This window comes from Vicia villosa, unplaced genomic scaffold, assembly GCF_029867415.1.
Source record: "Vicia villosa cultivar HV-30 ecotype Madison, WI unplaced genomic scaffold, Vvil1.0 ctg.000218F_1_1, whole genome shotgun sequence".
NCBI classification, from domain to species: domain Eukaryota; kingdom Viridiplantae; phylum Streptophyta; class Magnoliopsida; order Fabales; family Fabaceae; genus Vicia; species Vicia villosa.
Window position 1 is genome coordinate 1,012,745 of NW_026705082.1, and position 18,501 is coordinate 1,031,245.

The 18,501-nt window shown below is 33.6% G+C and overlaps 1 protein-coding gene across 1 annotated transcript; it reads left to right on the forward strand.

The window, feature by feature from the left end:
• Positions 1–7,789: 7,789 nt before the first annotated feature.
• On the forward strand, positions 7,790–8,768 carry LOC131625476 (F-box protein SKIP19-like). Its single transcript, XM_058896335.1, has 2 exons — positions 7,790–8,124; positions 8,387–8,768. The coding sequence occupies exons 1-2, from the start codon at positions 7,790–7,792 to the stop codon at positions 8,766–8,768; spliced, it is 717 nt and encodes a 238-aa protein (XP_058752318.1).
• The last annotated feature ends 9,733 nt before the right edge of the window (positions 8,769–18,501 follow it).

Consider the following 18,501-nt stretch of genomic DNA (forward strand, 5'->3'; position numbering starts at 1 on the left):
TTACTAGAATTTTAGATAACTAGATCTGCTTTTTATGCATTTTTTTATGCTGCAGCAAAATATGGAGTGATCATACTATGTACTAGGTAAAGCTTTGTCGCCTCTATTCATCTCTCGCTGCTCCATTCAAACTCAGGTATGCAATACATCTCTTTAAACGATGGTTTTCCAATGTCTTCAAGTTCAGTTTCAATTATTATAAGTTTTGTTTCGAAAAACTTCTGAGTATGATGTATATTTGGTGGTTTGTTTGGTTTGTTTAAATTGCTAAAACCTATATCTTGGGAATCATTTGAAGGATCTGAAAACAAAACCTGCTCTTCTCTGTGTCGCTAAGATCGCTCATGACACAAACTCATATCAGAAACAGCAAGCACATGACGATCTTACCGAGATTGATGAAGGTAAACTAGGATCTTAGTTGGAAACAGAAAATTATTTACATAGCAAGTTATCTTCCCCAGTTTTTGTGCTTGTATTCACAGGCTGCATAGAAATTCAGAGAAAATTATTTTGTAGCATACAACTGGTGAGTTTTATATGTTGAACTCAACATTTTAAAGTTCTCATCATACTGCATGTTGATTGAAAGAAATTGACAAATTTATCTGAGGTAGATTGGCGGTATGGCTATGACAAATGGTTTAGTTCCTACAGTCGAAGAAAGGTTTGTTTCAGTTTCCATCGAGTTACTGGTATATTTACATAGCATCATCAGTTAATTTGCAGATTAATTTGTTCACGTAAAGCTGTAGAATTAAACAAACTACAGTAGCATTTTGCTCACTACATTCTAATGGAAGTAAATTACTCAAGGCTCTATTTTCAAGTAGCATTTTGCTTTGTAATATATCCCTGCATCACTATGAGTTGTTGATGTCTTGCAATATAACTCTTAATCAACCTTACATTTTAGTTTTAAATTCATTTAGATGCCCAGGCCTCCTATCTTGATCAAGGGCATGTCAAATTCATAGAGCAGAACATTTTTCGTGTTTAGAAACTAGCCGACATCTAAACTAATATATATTTCCTTTCCACGGTACGATTGTTACTGCACTAGCGTTGGAAAGGGATGCCTTTTCAATGCAGCTACGGTGCAAGTGATGATGTCGATGTTACAAAGTCAGTTTTGATTCTGCTTTTTGTTTCTGTTTATATGTTTAACTGTCTACATACATAATGTTGCTTTGGTTTTTCTCTAGGTTTAAATTTTGCCTTTCATGTGAAGTATCAAACATTATACTGACAATGCTCATTGTATCACTTGATGATGATGTCGTGAAAACTATTGAGACTTATTTGAACCTGAATGAGGTGATATAATGTCTCAATTTCACATAATTCATTTAATCACTATCAGCTTTATACTAATCAACTTTATATTAATCATATTACTGTTGAATTTAGGAGAAGAGTGTTCTTCAATCTTGAAAAATGGATTCCCTTGCAGAGTCCATCAGAAAAGGTAATAAATCTTTTTAGCGTTTAAACGGATTAGCTTAAAACCAAGAAAATGTTTGCATTGAATGTTTCATTTTCTGACATGTTATTTGATTTCAGGTATATGAGTATTTTGCATATCAATTCAAACCACAGGTGGCAAGATTTTTATTACACATGCAGATTTGATGCGCACTATTGTTCCTGACTTTCATCCTTCTGAATCGAGCCGTGTTAGAGAGTTTTTTTTAAGAGGGAATCAACTTCCCGGAGCGTTACAATGTGATCCTTCTAAATTTTTTATGCTCTTTGACACAAACAATGATGGACTCATTTCTTTTTCAGAGTGAGAATTTGTTGTCTCTTTTATTTGCTTGAAACTTATTTGTGAATCTGTGATAAGAAACTGAATAGCATTATCTCAGATTTCAGAGTTCAATTGCAAATAACTTTTGATACATACATGTTGTTTACCATTCAGCTGGTTTTCTTGATAACTTGAGTTTTAAGCTAGCTGATAGTGAAACTGTTACTTCTTCAATTTGGATTTTACTTTTGAAAACATCATAAGCTATATTTAAAAACATATTATGTTTTGGCATTCAATTTTGTTGATAGAATTTTCATTGAGGTTTGTTTGTTGTGCTGTCGACAAAGAAATAGACAGGGAAGACAAATGATATATGAAATAAAGGTCCTTTCTTATATTGACTGATTATTTATACTTGTGATTTTTTTCTTCTTAATAACATTAACTACATCATATCCATATTTTCTTAATCTGTTGCAGGGAAGACAAATGCATTGTTGGTTTGGGAGCAGTAAGAATCATATTGCGGCATGCCTTCATTTAAATCTTGGATATAAGATTCAATTTTACTTATTATTAGGAACCAATTTATCAAATGTAGAGCTTGGTGTTAGGTGAAGAAATTGGGAGTATATATCTCTGTCAGGAACCAATGTATCAAATGTAGAGCTTGGTGTTAGGTGAAGAAACTGGGAATATATCTCTGTCATTGGTTCGTTCTGATTCTGATTTAGGAGCATGTGACCAAATTAGTTTCTTTTGGCCATGCATTGTGTTATGAGTAGTTACGTTGGACCATATTGTATTATTTTGTTTGATCTGCCTATGCACAACTTAGAGATGCTAAGGATCCTATTAACAATTTTGGATAAGTTTCTTTTTTTTTTTAGTATTCATCTCCTTTATGTTTTGTTTGAATTTGGTTGATTATGGTGTTGTTTTGAGAGTCGAATATTGTTTGTTAGTGTAATACATAAGTATTTTTGCAGATTTAATGTTGATTCATAGGATTGTTGTAATAAAGCTTTGTAAATGTCGATAAGAATTTTTTCCAGCTAGAATTTTCCACCCATTTCCAGCTAGAATTTTCCACCCAATTAATCTTGCATATGGCTTATGGTTTATGTGAAATATGGTTTGCATGCCGTATCTTGAATAATGGATTAATTTCTAACCTTTTTTTCTTGGTTTTTTTTCTGATAAATATTAAACCTACAATATTAGATCAATAGAACTAAATATTAAGTTTAAATATTAAATTAATAGATTTTAATTTTTAATTGAAAGTAATTAAATTAAACTAATTAAACCAATTAAATATCACTCATCTAAATTTGTCAATTTGTCAGTAATGTTAAAAATGTAGTTGAAATACTTTTATAAAATAGCATGGGACATAATCTTACGCATAAAAGCAATTACAGTAAGAAATGATATATGGTACTACAATGATATATGGTACTTTTTCTTCCATTTCGATAATGAATGTGTTTGCGTTGTCACAGCTTTCCATCAGGTGAACAAGGTGGACGCTTATTCAAGAATAAAGCAAGAACTAGAGTCAAAGAACCAATAATTCACCTATGATTAATTTTTAATTAACATTTTTTTACCATACAAGTAATGTATCACTAAAATTATTAATTTTTTATTGTATTCTAATGAAACAATGAGATGATAATTTGTAAATTTTGTCAATTTCTATATATTTTATCACTCAAACTGTTTTTACGGGTCACTATCACCATAATACTTTTTTATTTTAATTAATAAAATATTTATATTATTAGTGATTTTATAATAACAATTATATATCAATAATAATCAAACCCTATCAAATGATCTAAGATATAAATGAACCTACCCGTGCGGACGCACGGGTCTTCTACTAGTATATATATATATATATATATATATATATATATATATATATATATATATATATATATATATATATATATATATATATATATATATATATATATATATATATATATATATATATATATATATATATATATATATAGGGGACGACTCAAGTGAGAACACTTGGTTATTATGAGAAATGAGAACAATGAATCACAACCATTAGATTTAGATTTGTTGATTTTAATGGACATGATTTGTTTCTCTTTCTATGATTCTTATTAATTATTTATTGTAAGACAACATAGAAAGAGAAACAAATCATGTCCATTAAAATCAACAAATCTAAATCTAATGGTTGTGATTTATTGTTCTCATTTCTCATAATAACCAAGTGTTCTCACTTGAGTCGTCCCCTATATATATATATGGCGATTTGTTCGACTGATGCACTGATAATGAACAGGCAACCAAACATCAGATTCTAAGTAAGGTTCTAGAAAAGATTTACTTAAAATGAAAGAGGATAATCTCAGTAGTTCCTTAGAATATAATTTTGACAGTCCTTCTTAAATATGTAATTGTCTGAAAAAACCTAGAATTGTTTGAAGATGATCAATCAACTTCTGTAAGTCAAGTTAATTGAAATTTGAAAATTTATTTTCACTGTTGAAACATGAATAAATTAATGTATCTTTGATGCTCAGGTTGTTTTCCATAGGCACTTACTAAGGACAGTAGCAACTCCTATGGTTGACATGCGTCTTCATGACTTGACATTGATATTCAGGTGGTTCGTTTTTCAGTATGCTCTTTAGATTGTGGCAGGTTTCCTTATTGGCTTAGCGGCTTCTGGTTTCTTCTTGTGTGCGGGACTTCTATCAGTCTTTTTCTGGTGGATATATTTAATTGTGTAGAGGTGTTCTATTTTGTCTTTAGCGGTTTGTCTGTGTCCATTTTCCTCTAGCCACAACGTTATAATTTCTTCAGTCGAGTCAGTTTGTAATTCCATACATTATATTTTTCACCTTCTTAATGTGTGTTATTTTGCAGGCTTGCTTTTCTTCTAATGCTTTCGCTTTGGCATAAAGGAAGTTCTCCCTAAGGGTGACAAATGAGGTTCTCCAAAAGGCTGTTAGTGCTCTTCTGGATTTCAATTATGTTATTTCCATATTCGATTAATTATAAGCTTGATTGTGATAATAGCGGTTTGTTCAAATTTTGCTACTCCACAACAGTACTATGGTGTCACTATTTGATCATTTTCTACTAAATAACATATTGTGGAGCTATAGTGCTTTGTTTTAGTTCCACTATGTTAAAGCACTATAAGACATGTTTTGATATAAATTTCAGGGAGTATATTATTGATATATTGGCAGATACGGGAGCTCTTACACCATATCTCTTTTGTCATCATACTATAAGTGTTTTTACTCATTTTGGCTTCACTTCACATGCATCAGTAGTAAGCTATTTCCAATATTTTTTCAAGTATATCAATTTGCCTTCACTTCACATGCATCGCTAGATGAGATGTTTGACAAGTGGTGTCGCTTCAATGCCTTTTTATGTGTAATATACATACTCACACATACTATAAATCACTTATGGAATATGAATTTGAGTCACGAGTGCATTTTAAAATGGAGCAAAGAATAGCTTTTTTATTTTGTTATGGTTATTTCTTGGTTTAGTTGAGTATGTGAATCACATTTTAGAACATTGATTAAATTTCAGGTTTATGTAGTTTATATGGAAAATAAAAGTGGTGAACACCCTGATGATATTTTGAATGAAAATCATCAAATAATTGCTTTTGTTTATAGTGGAAGGTTAGAACTTAAAGTAAAAATTAATACTTGTTTTTGTTCTCAATTTTTCATAGTTTGATTGTTTTTGACAACATATTCACTTTTATAGAAATTCAAATTGTACACACAAGGCAATGCATAATTGTTCACTTTTTATGTACAGATGCATATGTCATTTTAGAAATAAATTTAACAGCAATTCATATGTCATATAATTCTCACTTCAATTTAATATCTCGTTTTCATATATTATTGCAGTGGGAGATCACCAATTGTTCTTGGAGATCACCATTATGTAAGAGTATTGTTAGAAAACAATATTTAATGCTTTCTTGATATTCTAACGCAACATATTTTAAGAGAAATATATTTTATGAAAAATGAGATTTTATTTTAGATAGATTTTATTTGTAAACAGTAAGTAGTTAGTTTAAGAAATTTTATCTCGTGCCTCGCACGGGTATACACACTAGTGTGTGTATATATATAAAGCCTTTATATGTGGAACTATTTCTCATGCATATATATTTTTTTTAATAGGTAATGGAATTCACTAAAAGGAGTATAAGGGGTACTCCACCCGATTACAAAGAAGAAACGGGAAACCTTTATCTCCTAAAACATAAGAGATGAAGAGTATGCCACACATAAAAGTTGCTATTGCCTATTATATTACAAGAGGTTCTCAACCAATTTCACGTGTTGAGAATTATCGCCGAAAAACAATCTTCAAAGATAAAGGAGGCATTCTTAAAAATAACGAAATTACGATTCAACCAAAGAGCCCAAACCGTTGACATCCAAATAACCGCTATAATTAATCTATAATTTAAACACTTCACTTTATCGAAAGAGAGGAAAAACGATTGGAACTCTTCAAGATTTATCTCCTCAAAATGACCTATCCAAATATACACCTTCTTCCAAACATCTCTTGTTAAGGAGCAAGAACCACAAATATTCAAGTATACACCTTCGTCACATGCATATATTGACATTTACTCACTTGCACTTTTTCTTGTCATTTTAGAACACACTCATGAAAGGTACGATTGGAAGAAGAAATAAAAATTGCTTTGGAAACTAAAAGCGAAACTTAATTTAAAACAAAAATAATTATATTAAAATGCGAAATTTATTTTGGGACGAATGGGGTATAAAAAAATCACTTGTTGTTTGAAGAATAATAATAGAAGACTAGTGAAAAAGTAGAGAAATGACTTTAGGGTTTTGATAACTATCGCCCTATTTGACAATGTTTCTTTTTAAGGTTATAGCTTATAAGTTAGGGTAATGCTGACTTATACTTTAGAGCAATTATATAATTAATTTTTTATTTATTTATTTTTTAATACAATATTTTTATAAGTGGGTTTGTTAACTTGTTCTCTAGGCACAAGTTAACTTTACTCTATTATAAGTTATATCAAACTTTAATTAAATTATTTAAATTTTTTATTATCTTCGTCCTTAAATATAAGACACGATAATTTGGTAGTGGCATTAAATTTATCTTTAAAAAGAGAAAGTTAATTTGATCTTTTCAGTTAGGGGTGACCAAACGATTCCGGTCCGTTGGACATACCCGTTTTGTCCGCACTTTAGTGCGAGATGGTCCAAAAGTTTAGGCTCTCACTCTATAATGTGACCGTCCCAATTTGTTTTTTCGGATTTTTGCGGGCACATAAATTAACATAAATTTTGTATTTTTAGACTTAAAAGGTGTAGTGCCTGCGGGCTTAGTCCGCTCTGCCCTCACTTTTTTGCGGGATGGACCAAGGTTTTAGGCTTGCACTCTTAACTATGTCCGCTCATGCCCCACTCTGTTTTTTTGCAGAACAAACCTAAACGGGACGGACATGCCCGTTTGCCACCCCTATTTTAAGCATAGTATTATTATTGATTAAAAAATAATGTATAATAAAGAAATAATTAATGGAGTTAAAAATTCATAGAGCCTAATAAAAGAGATAAAAAGAATAATCTAAAGCAGGTCTTATATATGCTGCGAGGGTAAAATTATAAAATTTCATTTTAATCTTTTTAAAAATATTTCAGAATTAAAACTCTGAATTTAAAATTTTGAATCTTAAATCTAAGAGTTGGACTATTAATTATACAATTTTCAAGTAAATTACATTCACAATTTTTAAGTAAATTACATTACATATTTTCTAGGCTACTTGGGTAGTGAAATAGTCTCGTACGACTGTAAAGTTTAATTGAAAAATGTGACCTTTGCTTTGCCATCTTTGTGTTTCCACTTCAAATTGAAAGGGTCTGAAGGCATTACTGTTTATTTATATAATGTAGGTAATTTGCTTCAAATTATTAGTATCATTTTCGTCTCATAGTAATGTCGTCCCATGTGAAGAAAGCTAAAGGTAAGAGAATAAAAAAACCAAACTGGCTTGAACTTCCAATAGACCTGACAAAGAACATTCTTCAAAGACTTGATACAGTTGAAATTGTGACAAGTGCACGTAATGTTTGTCCTCTATGGTGGAACATTTGCAAGGACCCTCTAATGTGGCGTACCATTGATATGAGTAGTTTCCACATTATTCGATTTAATCGTAGTTGCTTGGATCAAATTTGTCGCTGTGCTATTGATTTAAGTTCCAGTCATCTTGAAGGCATTGCTATTTCGGCATTTGGGACCGATGACCTCCTCGAATATATGGCTCATAGGTAATAAGCATCAATTATATTTTGCTTATTGTATATTTCTAGTGTTACTGATAATAATAGAGTTGAGCATGTTTTGTTTATTGTGTTATTTCTAGTATAGAATAAGCAGGAACATAGTTGCCCTTAATACTTATATTAAGAGGTGTGGTAGGAACATTTTTTTTTTATATATTTTCCAATATTTTCTTAAGTATGATTTAATTTTATTCAATAAGAACTCGGATGAATTGTATATTATAAGAATCTTCTTAATTCGTTACAGGGCAAGTTATCTACGGCGTTTACAAATTTCAAACTGTAATGGCATTTCAAATATGGGATTGGAGGAATTCGTAAAGAAGTTTTCACTATTAGAGGAGCTAGACATTTCATTAGACAAATATTTATCTAAGAGATCTCTTGAAGCTATTGGTCGATGTTGCCCTTCTTTGAAGTCACTAAAACTCGATATACATTATTACTTTGAAGTCGAGTTTGCTGATCAGGTGTTTGCTATTGCAAAGACAATGCCCGGGTTACGCCATCTGGCATTTTCTGGAATTTGTATTGGTAATAATGAGCTGGTAGCCATTCTTGATGGTTGTCCTCTTCTTGATTCTCTTCATCTGCAAAATTGTGTTCTTATCATTTCAGTCAAAGTTTAGACAACAGACTCCATCTGCAAATCAAAGATTTACAACTTCCATATTTATTAAATGATGATGATGATAATGGTTTAGCTTATGTAGACACTTTTGAAGATACATATGCTAATGATGACTGGGAGTATTAGATACTTAATTGATTCTGATTTTGAATTTCTAATTATAGGTTTTTGAAGAACCCTATGTGTGAGACTATTATAACTGAAGAGTCCCAAATTTTCTTCATGTTGCTTTAAAGTAATTTTGTTTAAGATATGAAAGTTTGTATTTCATTTTTGAGTAGTGTATTTCAGCAATTTTAAAAAAATGGTGTCCAAAGAATGTTTTGCATGTTTTGGTAATCAGATAATCTTGTTTAATTCTTGTGTTTTTATTATAAAAATGCTTACTTTTCAAGTTTCTTGTTTTGTATTGTTCTTGTTTAAAAATACAAATGATTATATTGATTTGGGAAGTTAGTCAATTAAAAATAAATTTTGTTTAAAGTGGTCATTAGCGTCCACTTGTAATGGAGTGTTGGAAATATTTTTCATTAGTCGAAAGTTTGCAATAGATAGTTGAATGAGTTGTTGAAAGTGAGATGGATTAATTTGTGTTGAAAACATTCAACATGTTGAATGAGAAATGAGTGGATTACTTATAATACTTTGCAAAATTTTATTAGTTGTTGTGATTGTTTATATTTTTATTTCACCTTAATTATTTGGAATCAATTATTTTATAGAAAATTAATTTTTATTTTGACCAAAACTCATCGTTTTTTTTTGTTAATAATCAGATTCTTAGTTCATTTGATTTGAACAAAGGAAAAAAATTCATTTTTTCTCTCTAATTTTCTATTTAACCTCCAATAAATTCTTGCTTGTGAGTTGAGTCTATTATACTAATTAAGTTATGTGTTTAATGTATTGTATTGTATTTTAAATTTTTTGTAATTTTATTTGTTTTATTATGACTATTCTTATATATCGTCTTTATTACTTGCAAATAAAAAAATTAATTAAAACTATAAAATTAAAAAAATAAAATAAAAATAAATTATTAAATTAGAAAAAATTAAAATAAAATATTTAAATATTAATTATTTTAATTTAATTTCAATAGACAATTGTTATTAATATATAATAAAAAATATAAAAGAAAATAAAAAAATGAAATAAAAGTGATGCGATATGGTATTGAATTTTATTAAATAAAAACTATTGCTAAATTTCAATATGTTACTTTTATTTCGTCCGTTCTATTCTGTATGTGTAGATTAAAAATGAGATGGATAAAAAAGCAGCAGAAAGATACCGAGCGGCGCCCGATGCGTTTCACGGCGGTAGTCCCGCGCTAGGGCTCCTTCGCCGGCCTTGAGGTTCTCGATATCAAGGGTTTCCTCATCTCTTCTTCTCTATCTTCGGTTTAAATTCCTGATCTTAGGATCAGGGACCTTGGTAGAGCAGTCGATTTGGGGCTTTTGTTATCGGAGTTCCGGTTTTTGGTTTGTGCGTTTCAATCGGGCATTTTCAATTGGGCGTTTTCTGGTGGACTTTTTTCTCCTTCTCTTGGCTTGCTGCTTCCCTGTTCTGCAGTTGAGGGTTTTTCTTTGCGGGTTCTGGTTCTGTTTCATCTTATTTTCTTTTCAGGAGTCTGGGTTAGGTGTTGTTTGCGGTTAAGATGCGCGATGGTTTGTGGACCGAGGCTAGAAAGAAGACTTTTAGGAATTGGTCTCCATCCTGGGAGTCTTTTCCTTTCAAATCTTTGGACAGAACTGGTTTGGGGGAGATATTTTCGTTTTACATTTCGGAGTTTCCGGATTTTACCAAGGCTGAAGACCTATTTGGCTTGTTTGGTTGCATAGGGAAAGTTATCGAAGTTTCGATTGCTCCTAGGAGAAACAAGGTGGGGAAACGGTTTGGGTTCGCGAGGTTTGTGGAGGTGCAGGCTCCGCGTCTGCTAGCGGTTAAATTAGATAATGCGCTTATAGGAGGGAAGAAAATCCACGCAAATGTTCCAAGGTTTAATCGTAGAGTCCCGGTGGTTGGTGGTAATTTGGGTGTTAGAACGGGGCTTTCGGTCAGCGCGGGGGGTGGCTCTCGCCCTCAGCTTTTAAACTCAGGGAGTGGTTTCAGGAATCAGATCAGGGATGGTAAGAGGACGTTTGCGGAGGCGGTGGTTAACAATCGGGCGAATGGGGTTACGTTAATCGTTGAGAAGCCGCCGTTTTGCTATAACTCATCGGAGGAAGATAAGGTTAGGCTTCGTAAGGCTTTCGTGGGAAAGGTGAAGATCTTAGGGTCTTCTTATGGTATGCAGACAAAGTTAGAAATGGAGGGTTATTATAGTATAAAAGTCACTCCTCTTGGTGATTCTTTATGCTTATTGGAAGAAGATGAAGAGGGGACGATCGAGAATTTCTGCAACGAGGGGGAGGATTGGTGGAGGAACTGCTTCAAGAATGTTTCTGCGTGGACGGAGGTTACGGTGGATGTCGTAAGGCCAGTGTGGATCCGGGTTTATGGAGTTCCTTTACAAGTTTGGAAAGAAGATTTCTTTGTTGCTCTTCCAAATTCTTTTGGTTCTTTCTTGGCCTTAGATGATAATACGAAATCAGGGGGTTCTTGCGATGTAGCAAGGATTCGTTTGTCGGTGCCGTTAGACTTTTCTTTGCAAGAGAGGTTATCTTTAAAGGTTGACGATAACGTTTTTTCTTTGGTCCTAAGGGAGGAGCTAGGCAACTTTTCATCTACCTCTGGTTCGGGAAGTGTTTTTATATCTGATTCGGACTCGGTTCCATCTTCTTTGGAGGACAAAGCGGATCTTTTCTTAGGAGAGGAGGATGATGAAATACAAGAACTCTCTAGCAGTAGGAAAGTGGTGGCTTCAGGATCCCGGGAGCACGAGGCGGTGAGGTTCGGTGGCTCGAATGGTACTGTTTTAGTCAGGCCGGCAGGGGAGGTCGCTGGGTTAGTCCTAGTCGCAGCGGTGCATTCTGTTGGTAAGGAGGTGCATGTTTTGGAACTTTTGCCGACGGAATCCTACGGATCAGTAAAGAGGGACGTAGCGGAGCATTCACTTAGTTCGGAGGGGAATGCTACGAAGCTTGTTTCGGCAGAATCTACTGATTCTGTAGAAGGGTTACCCGATGTTAGTCACATTTCTAGGACAAAATTATCTAGTAATGGGGTCGTGAACAGTGTTGATGGAGCTGTGCGAATGGTGTCTGGAAATAGCCTTGGTGATGGGGAAAAGATGCTGAAGGGAGAGAATGAGTTATCTGATCCTTTTCCTTTGGTAGCAGCCACCTGTGGAACTTTTGACAAGGCAATATCTGCTTTTAATGACAAGAAGAAACGAAGGTTGAAGAAGCTGGCTTTCAAGAACATGTCGGAGTTAGCGGGATCACTTCATCACAGAGCTCTAAAGAAGGTTAATAGGTATAAAGGTAAAGGTTTTCTGGCAGGCGAGAAAAAACCGACTGAGCAGAGGCGCGCGATTTCATCCAAGGGCAGGGCCAAGACGGACAGCAGCGGTCTCGACAGGTTAGGCGGAACATCAAGCCTTCCTTTGTGTGCTGAGCAGAATGATTGCAGTTTGGGCAGGGGTTGTATCCATGGAAATATTAGCAGCAGTAGTGACATTGAGAGGAATAACCGTAGACAACGGAACGAATTGTTAGGCGAAGAAAGTTCAAAGGCGTGGAAGGCAATGGAATCTTTGGGGGTTTCTCATAAGGGGGAGATGTCCGATGTTATTAATAGAATTGATGTGTTGAATAAACAAGCGGCGTCGAGAAAGGATGTTTTGGTGGGGTCTAAATTTAGTGTTCCATGATAATCGGAACACTAAATATTAGAGGGGGTGGCAATGCTTTGAAAAGGAAGAGAATAAATTCTTTGATTTCTAAAAGCAAGGCGGATGTTTTTTTGATACAAGAGACTAAAATTAGAGAATTGCATGGTTTCTTGGCGAAAAGTTTTTGGAGTGGTAGTGAAATTGGTTATTCCTTTTCTAACTCTTTGGATAGATCGGGAGGTATTTTGACGTTATGGAAGGAGCAAGCTCTTGATGTCATTTTTAGCTTTAAAGGGGAGGGGTATCTTGGCATCAAGTTTTGCAAAGACAATAATTTCTTCTACTTGTTAAATGTTTATTCGCCTTGTGATGCTTCAAAAAAGAGATCTTTATGGAGGAAGATTTTAGACATGAAAGAAAATTGGAATGACGGAGAGTGGATCATAGGAGGCGACTTTAACGCGGTCAAGGATAGGAGTGAACGAAAGGCAAGAGGGGTGGTCTCCTTTAGTCAAGATATTAGCGGGTTTGCGGATTTCATAGAAGAGACAAGGTTAGTAGATGTTCCTTGTAAAGGCAAAAAGTTCACTTGGTATAGCGGAGATGGAAGATCTATGAGTAGAATCGATAGATTTCTCGTGTCGGAAAAAGTGGTGAATGATTGGGGGGTGGTTGGGCAATTGGTGGGGGGGAGAGACGTGTCGGATCATTGTCCGGTATGGTTGGAAGTAGACAAAAACAATTGGGGTCCAAAACCGTTTAAATTCAACAATGAGTGGCTTTCTTGTGATTCTTTTTACGCTTTTGTGGAAAATGAATGGAAGAGTTTTAGAGTGGTTGGGAGAGGGGATTATGTGCTAAAACAAAAACTTTTTCTTCTCAAAAATAGTCTTAAAAGGTGGAATAAAGAGGTTTTTGGGAGGTTGGATTTGGAAATTCAAGACGAGGTTAGGAACATTAATAATGGAGATGTTTTGTTGGAAGCGGAAGATGAGATTATTGACTCGGAAATTTTATTTAATAGGAAGGAAGCTACTAGTCGCTTTTGGACGAACTTGAGGATTAAAGAAAATATGTTAGTTCAAAAAGCCAATTTGAGATGGATGAGAGAAGGCGATTCTAATAGCGGTTTCTTTCATAAAGTTATGAAGGAAAAAAGGAGATTCAATCACATCGGGCCTTTCAATTCTCCGGAAGGTATGATAGAATCGGTAAATGAGGTTAAGGATTTCGTAGCGCATCATTTTTCTAAGAAGTTTGAAGAGGAGGAAGGTGAGGTTCCAACGTTAGACGGGATTTGTTTTGATAAGTTAAGTGGGGCGGATAGGTCTTGGCTTGAAAGACCTTTTTTAGAGGAAGAAATTAATGAGGCTTTAAAGTGTTGCGGAGGAACTAAAAGTCCGGGGCCGGATGGGTTTTCATTCTTGTTCATTAGGAGATGTTGGCCTTTTCTTAAAAAAGATTTTTTGAGGTATTTTGAGCATTTCTTTGTGGGAGGGGAATTATCTAAGGTGGTGACTTCCTCTTTTTTGGCTTTGGTCCCGAAATCATCTAATCCTCTATGTTTAGATGATTATAGACCGATTTGTTTGGTTGGATGTATGTACAAAATTATGGCAAAAGTTTTGGCGGGTAGACTTAAAGTGGTGTTGCATTCTTTAGTATCTCAATGTCAAAGCGCTTTCGTTCCGGGTAGGCACTTACTCGATGGTGTTTTGGTCGCTAATGAAGTGGTGGACTTTGCTCGAAAGGAAGGTATGTCTTGCTTTCTTTTCAAAGTTGATTTTGAAAAGGCTTACGATAAGGTCTCTTGGGACTTTTTGCGAGGTATGATGGTCAAAATGGGTTTCGGAGTCAAATGAAGAAAATGGATGGAGTTATTGGTTTTTAAAAGTGACATGTCGGTGGTGGTTAATGGGAGTCCTACCGTTGAGTTTGAGGTTAAGAGGGGATTAAGGCAAGGTGATCCTTTATCTCCGTTCCTTTTTGTTCTTGTAACGGAGGCCCTTTCTAGATTGGTTAGAAAATCTATTGCTATTGGGGAGTATGAGGGTTTAGTGCTAAATAGAAGATGTATCGTGGACATACTTCAATTTGCGGATGATACCCTTTTGGTTGGTAAAGGCTCGTGGAAACATATTAAGGCTTTAAAAATTGTGTTGAGGGCTTTTGAGCTTGTTTCGGGCTTAGGCATTAATTTCCACAAAAGCAAATTGATAGGGATTAATATTCCGACTCAATTTTTGGAGGCCGCTTCTTTGTATCTTTCTTGCAAGATTGAAGATAGTAATTTTACTTTCCTCGGGGTCCCCATAGGTTGTAATCCTAGGAAGGAGGCTACTTGGCTCCCTCTTTTGGATAAGATGAGGAAGCGTTTAAAGGGGTGGAGTCATCGTTTTCTTAATCTAGGAGGTAGGATCACTCTTTTGAAATCTATCTTGAGCTCTATAACTATTTTCATCATGTCTTTCTACAAAATGCCGTCTAAAGTGGTTAAAGAGTTCACTAAGATTCAAGCCAATTTTTTATGGGGAGGGGTGGTAGAAAAAAGAAGCATTCATTGGGTTAGTTGGAATGAGGTGACTCTACCTTACTCCAAGGGAGGTTTGGCTATTAAAGATATAAAAGATTTCAATTTGTCTCTTTTGAATAAGTGGAAGTGGAGGTTAGCGAAGGAAGGAGGTTCATTGTGGCATGAGGTGTTAAAGGCGCGTTATGGAGATGTGAGTATGCATGCTTTTACCGGAGGAGATTCTGTCAAGCTTATTTCTTCTTCCTTTTGGTGGCGCGATTTATTAAAGGTTGGTATTTCCTCTTCGGTTCTAAATGAACCTTTTTCATCCAATTGTCGTTTTGTCGTTGGAAATGGTTATACTACCCCGTTTTGGGAAGTGAATTGGTTAAATAATTTATCTTTGAAAGAGGCTTTCCCGGATCTTTTTGAGCTTTCTTCACTTAAAAAAGTGTCGGTTGCGGCCATGGGAGGTTGGCGAGAAGAGGAATGGTTTTGGGGTGATTTAGGAATTTCGGAGGAGGTAGCCGAGCATGACGGTCTTGTTTCGGTTTTAGGGGAGCTTAGGTCCCTTCTTGAGAATTTTGGGGGGTTGAAAGGTGGTAGAGATTCCGTGTGTTGGTTACTTGAGTCGGATAAAGTGTTTTCGGTAGCTTCGTGTTACAACCGGTATGTTTCATTGCGTACTCCTTTTGGTCCATCTAAAAGGTGTGAGGAGGCTTTGGAAATTGTTTGGAAATTGGAGATTCCTTTTAAGATCAAAGCTTTTGCTTGGAGGCTTCTTGTGAATAGACTTCCCACTAAAGATCTTTTAGTGTATAGAGGTATTTCTTTTGCTTCTTCCATTTCTAGTTTATATTGCATTTTTTGCAACACGCATTTGGAAGAAAAAGAGCATTCTTTTTTTAAATGTGATGTGATTAAAGTTGTTTGGAGGGAAATTGGTGTGTGGTTGGATTTTCCGGATCGGAGTGAGGAGGAGGGTATGTCTTCTTTTATGGAATGGTATTCCATCGGTCGGAGGAAAGGTATTAAAGATGGTAAATTGGGGGTGTGTTGGCTTGCCGTTTGTTGGAGTATTTGGTTGACAAGAAACGGCTTTTGTTTTAGGAATGAGAAATGGAACATAAACAATATTGTTTGGAATATCAAGTTTTTGGTGTGGAGGTGGGCTTTCTTTGGTGACATTGCATATTCCAATTGCAATTTTTACGATTTTTGCAAAGACCCTTTGTCTTTTATGTCGTAATAGGAATTGGTTTGTAATGTTGTTCTTTTTTCGGACTAGCTCCGCTCTTGTGTATCGAGGTTTGGAGAACCCTTAGTTCTCCCTATAATGAAATTCTTGCTTACACAAAAAAAAAATAATAAATAAAATCTATTGTAATGAGTAAAAATTGAATGAGTGTTGAATTATTATGTGAAAGAGAAAAAAAAATGACGTGGAATGTAAAAAATGGAAAAGGAGGATGTTGAATATATGAAAAATTTACTTTGTACCCCTACAATTATACTTGTACCCCTACATGAAAATAAAATGGACCGAAATACCCTCGTATAAATAGTACATATTTTAAAAAATTTCACTTTTTCTTCACGTTTAAAAAAAAAATTCAAAACACCCAAAAATATACAAACCGGAACACTTTTTTAAAGTCTTCCGGTTAAAAAAAATACATACCGGAACACTTAGAAAAAGAGTTCCGGTAGTTTTCAAGGTATTTAAAGTGTGGTTTGAAAGTGCAAACCGCAACACTTATTTAAAGTGATCCGGTGGTTTTTTTTTTAAAAACAAATTCTAGATTTTACGCAACGGTTTAAAACCGTTGCCTTAAGTAATTGACAAAAAAAAAGCGTTGCCTAAAATGTATTGTGACGCTGGTGACACTATAGGCAACGTTTTTGCTCGGTTCCCAATAACTTTAGGTAACACTTTTAAAGCGTTGCCTAAAGTCTAGAATTTTTTTTAAAAATTAAACCACCGGAACACTTCCGGTTTAAACCTTAGCACCCACTTTATTTAACTTTAAAATTACCGGAAGACTTTAACTAAGTGTTCCGGTATGTAACTTGAAAATTTTGATTGCCGGAACTTTTTTTTCAAGTGTTCCGGTGTATTTTTTTTAAAACCGGAACACTTTTAAAAAGTGTTCCGGTTTATATATTTTTAGGTGTTTCGAATTTCTTTTTGAAATGTGAAAAAAAATGAAAAATTTAAAATATGTATTATTTATACGGGAGTATTTCGGTCTTAATTTTTTATGTGTAGGGATATCAGTATAATTGTAGGGGTACAAAGTAAAATTTTCTATATATAGTCTTAGACAATCTACAGCTACTTAAAATACATCAATATCTTATAATTTTTTTCAAATATTGTCACGTTATTACTTATAGTTTTTTTTTCCAACAGACCCATTAATTAATAAAATATAATTTTAATCTTATAAAGTAGCTATTTTAAAGATAATTGTTAGATAAATGACCATGTTAAATTAATTTAACTAAATTAATTTTTCCTTTTTTTTTCTTTTTGAAATCAAAATTGTCTTGACTAGTATTTTGTACATTTGTATAGTACAACAATAAAAATACTAAATTATCTTATAATATAGTCCTAAAATAAATATAAAAAAAAGTAGATAAATTTGATTTATATTTTGTAACTAAAGCTCGGGTCTTCCTAAAGAGAATAGGCTAGCACCAAAGTTGTCAGAATCGAGTTTTTACTTTGACTCGTTTTATTTGGGTAAAATCATAGAGTTTAGCTTGTATTAAAATTATATATACGCCATATATATACTTATATAATATTTTAAATGCATTAATTATTTAAAATTTTAACTTAATTATAAAACAAAAATATACTATATCATCATAGTAAAGTATAATATTCATAAACTTGTATCAAACTACATAAATTGTCCTTAAATTATAAAAAGTAACATCCAAAAGATTATAAAAAAACAATAGTTTCATAAGTTTTTCAAGTTAAAAAAACAAATTTTTTCATCTTCAACTTAATCAAAAGTTTAATCCTTCTACAACATCATCTTCATTAGAACATTCATATTCGACTTGATTAAATTCATCTCTAAATGTTAAAGATTCTTTAATATTATATCCAAAATATGAATGTGAATAAAATTAAAAATTCATAGAGAAAAATATAAAATGTGATTTATAAATTGACAAAAAAAAAAGTAAAATCAGGTCAAAGAGTAAAATCTAACGATTTTACATGATTTTACACGATTTTACTGATTTCATAATGATTTGAATCACTTAAAATCGTTTCGGAATACGATTTTACATACAAAGATTTTTACCTGTGATTTAACACGAAATGCTGACCTAAAAACGTGAAATCTATAGAGTTTAGATTTTAAATCGAGATTTTAACAACCTTGGCGGGCACTTCCTAAAGGAAGACTTTAATCA

Excerpts from the sequence above, each read along its gene's own strand:
- LOC131625476 (XM_058896335.1), top strand. The coding sequence starts at position 7,790 with ATGTCGTCCCATGTGAAGAAAGCTAAAGGTAAGAGAATAAAAAAACCA. Across the intron at positions 8,125-8,386 it reads CTCGAATATATGGCTCATAG|GGCAAGTTATCTACGGCGTT; the intron begins GTAATAAGCATC and ends AATTCGTTACAG.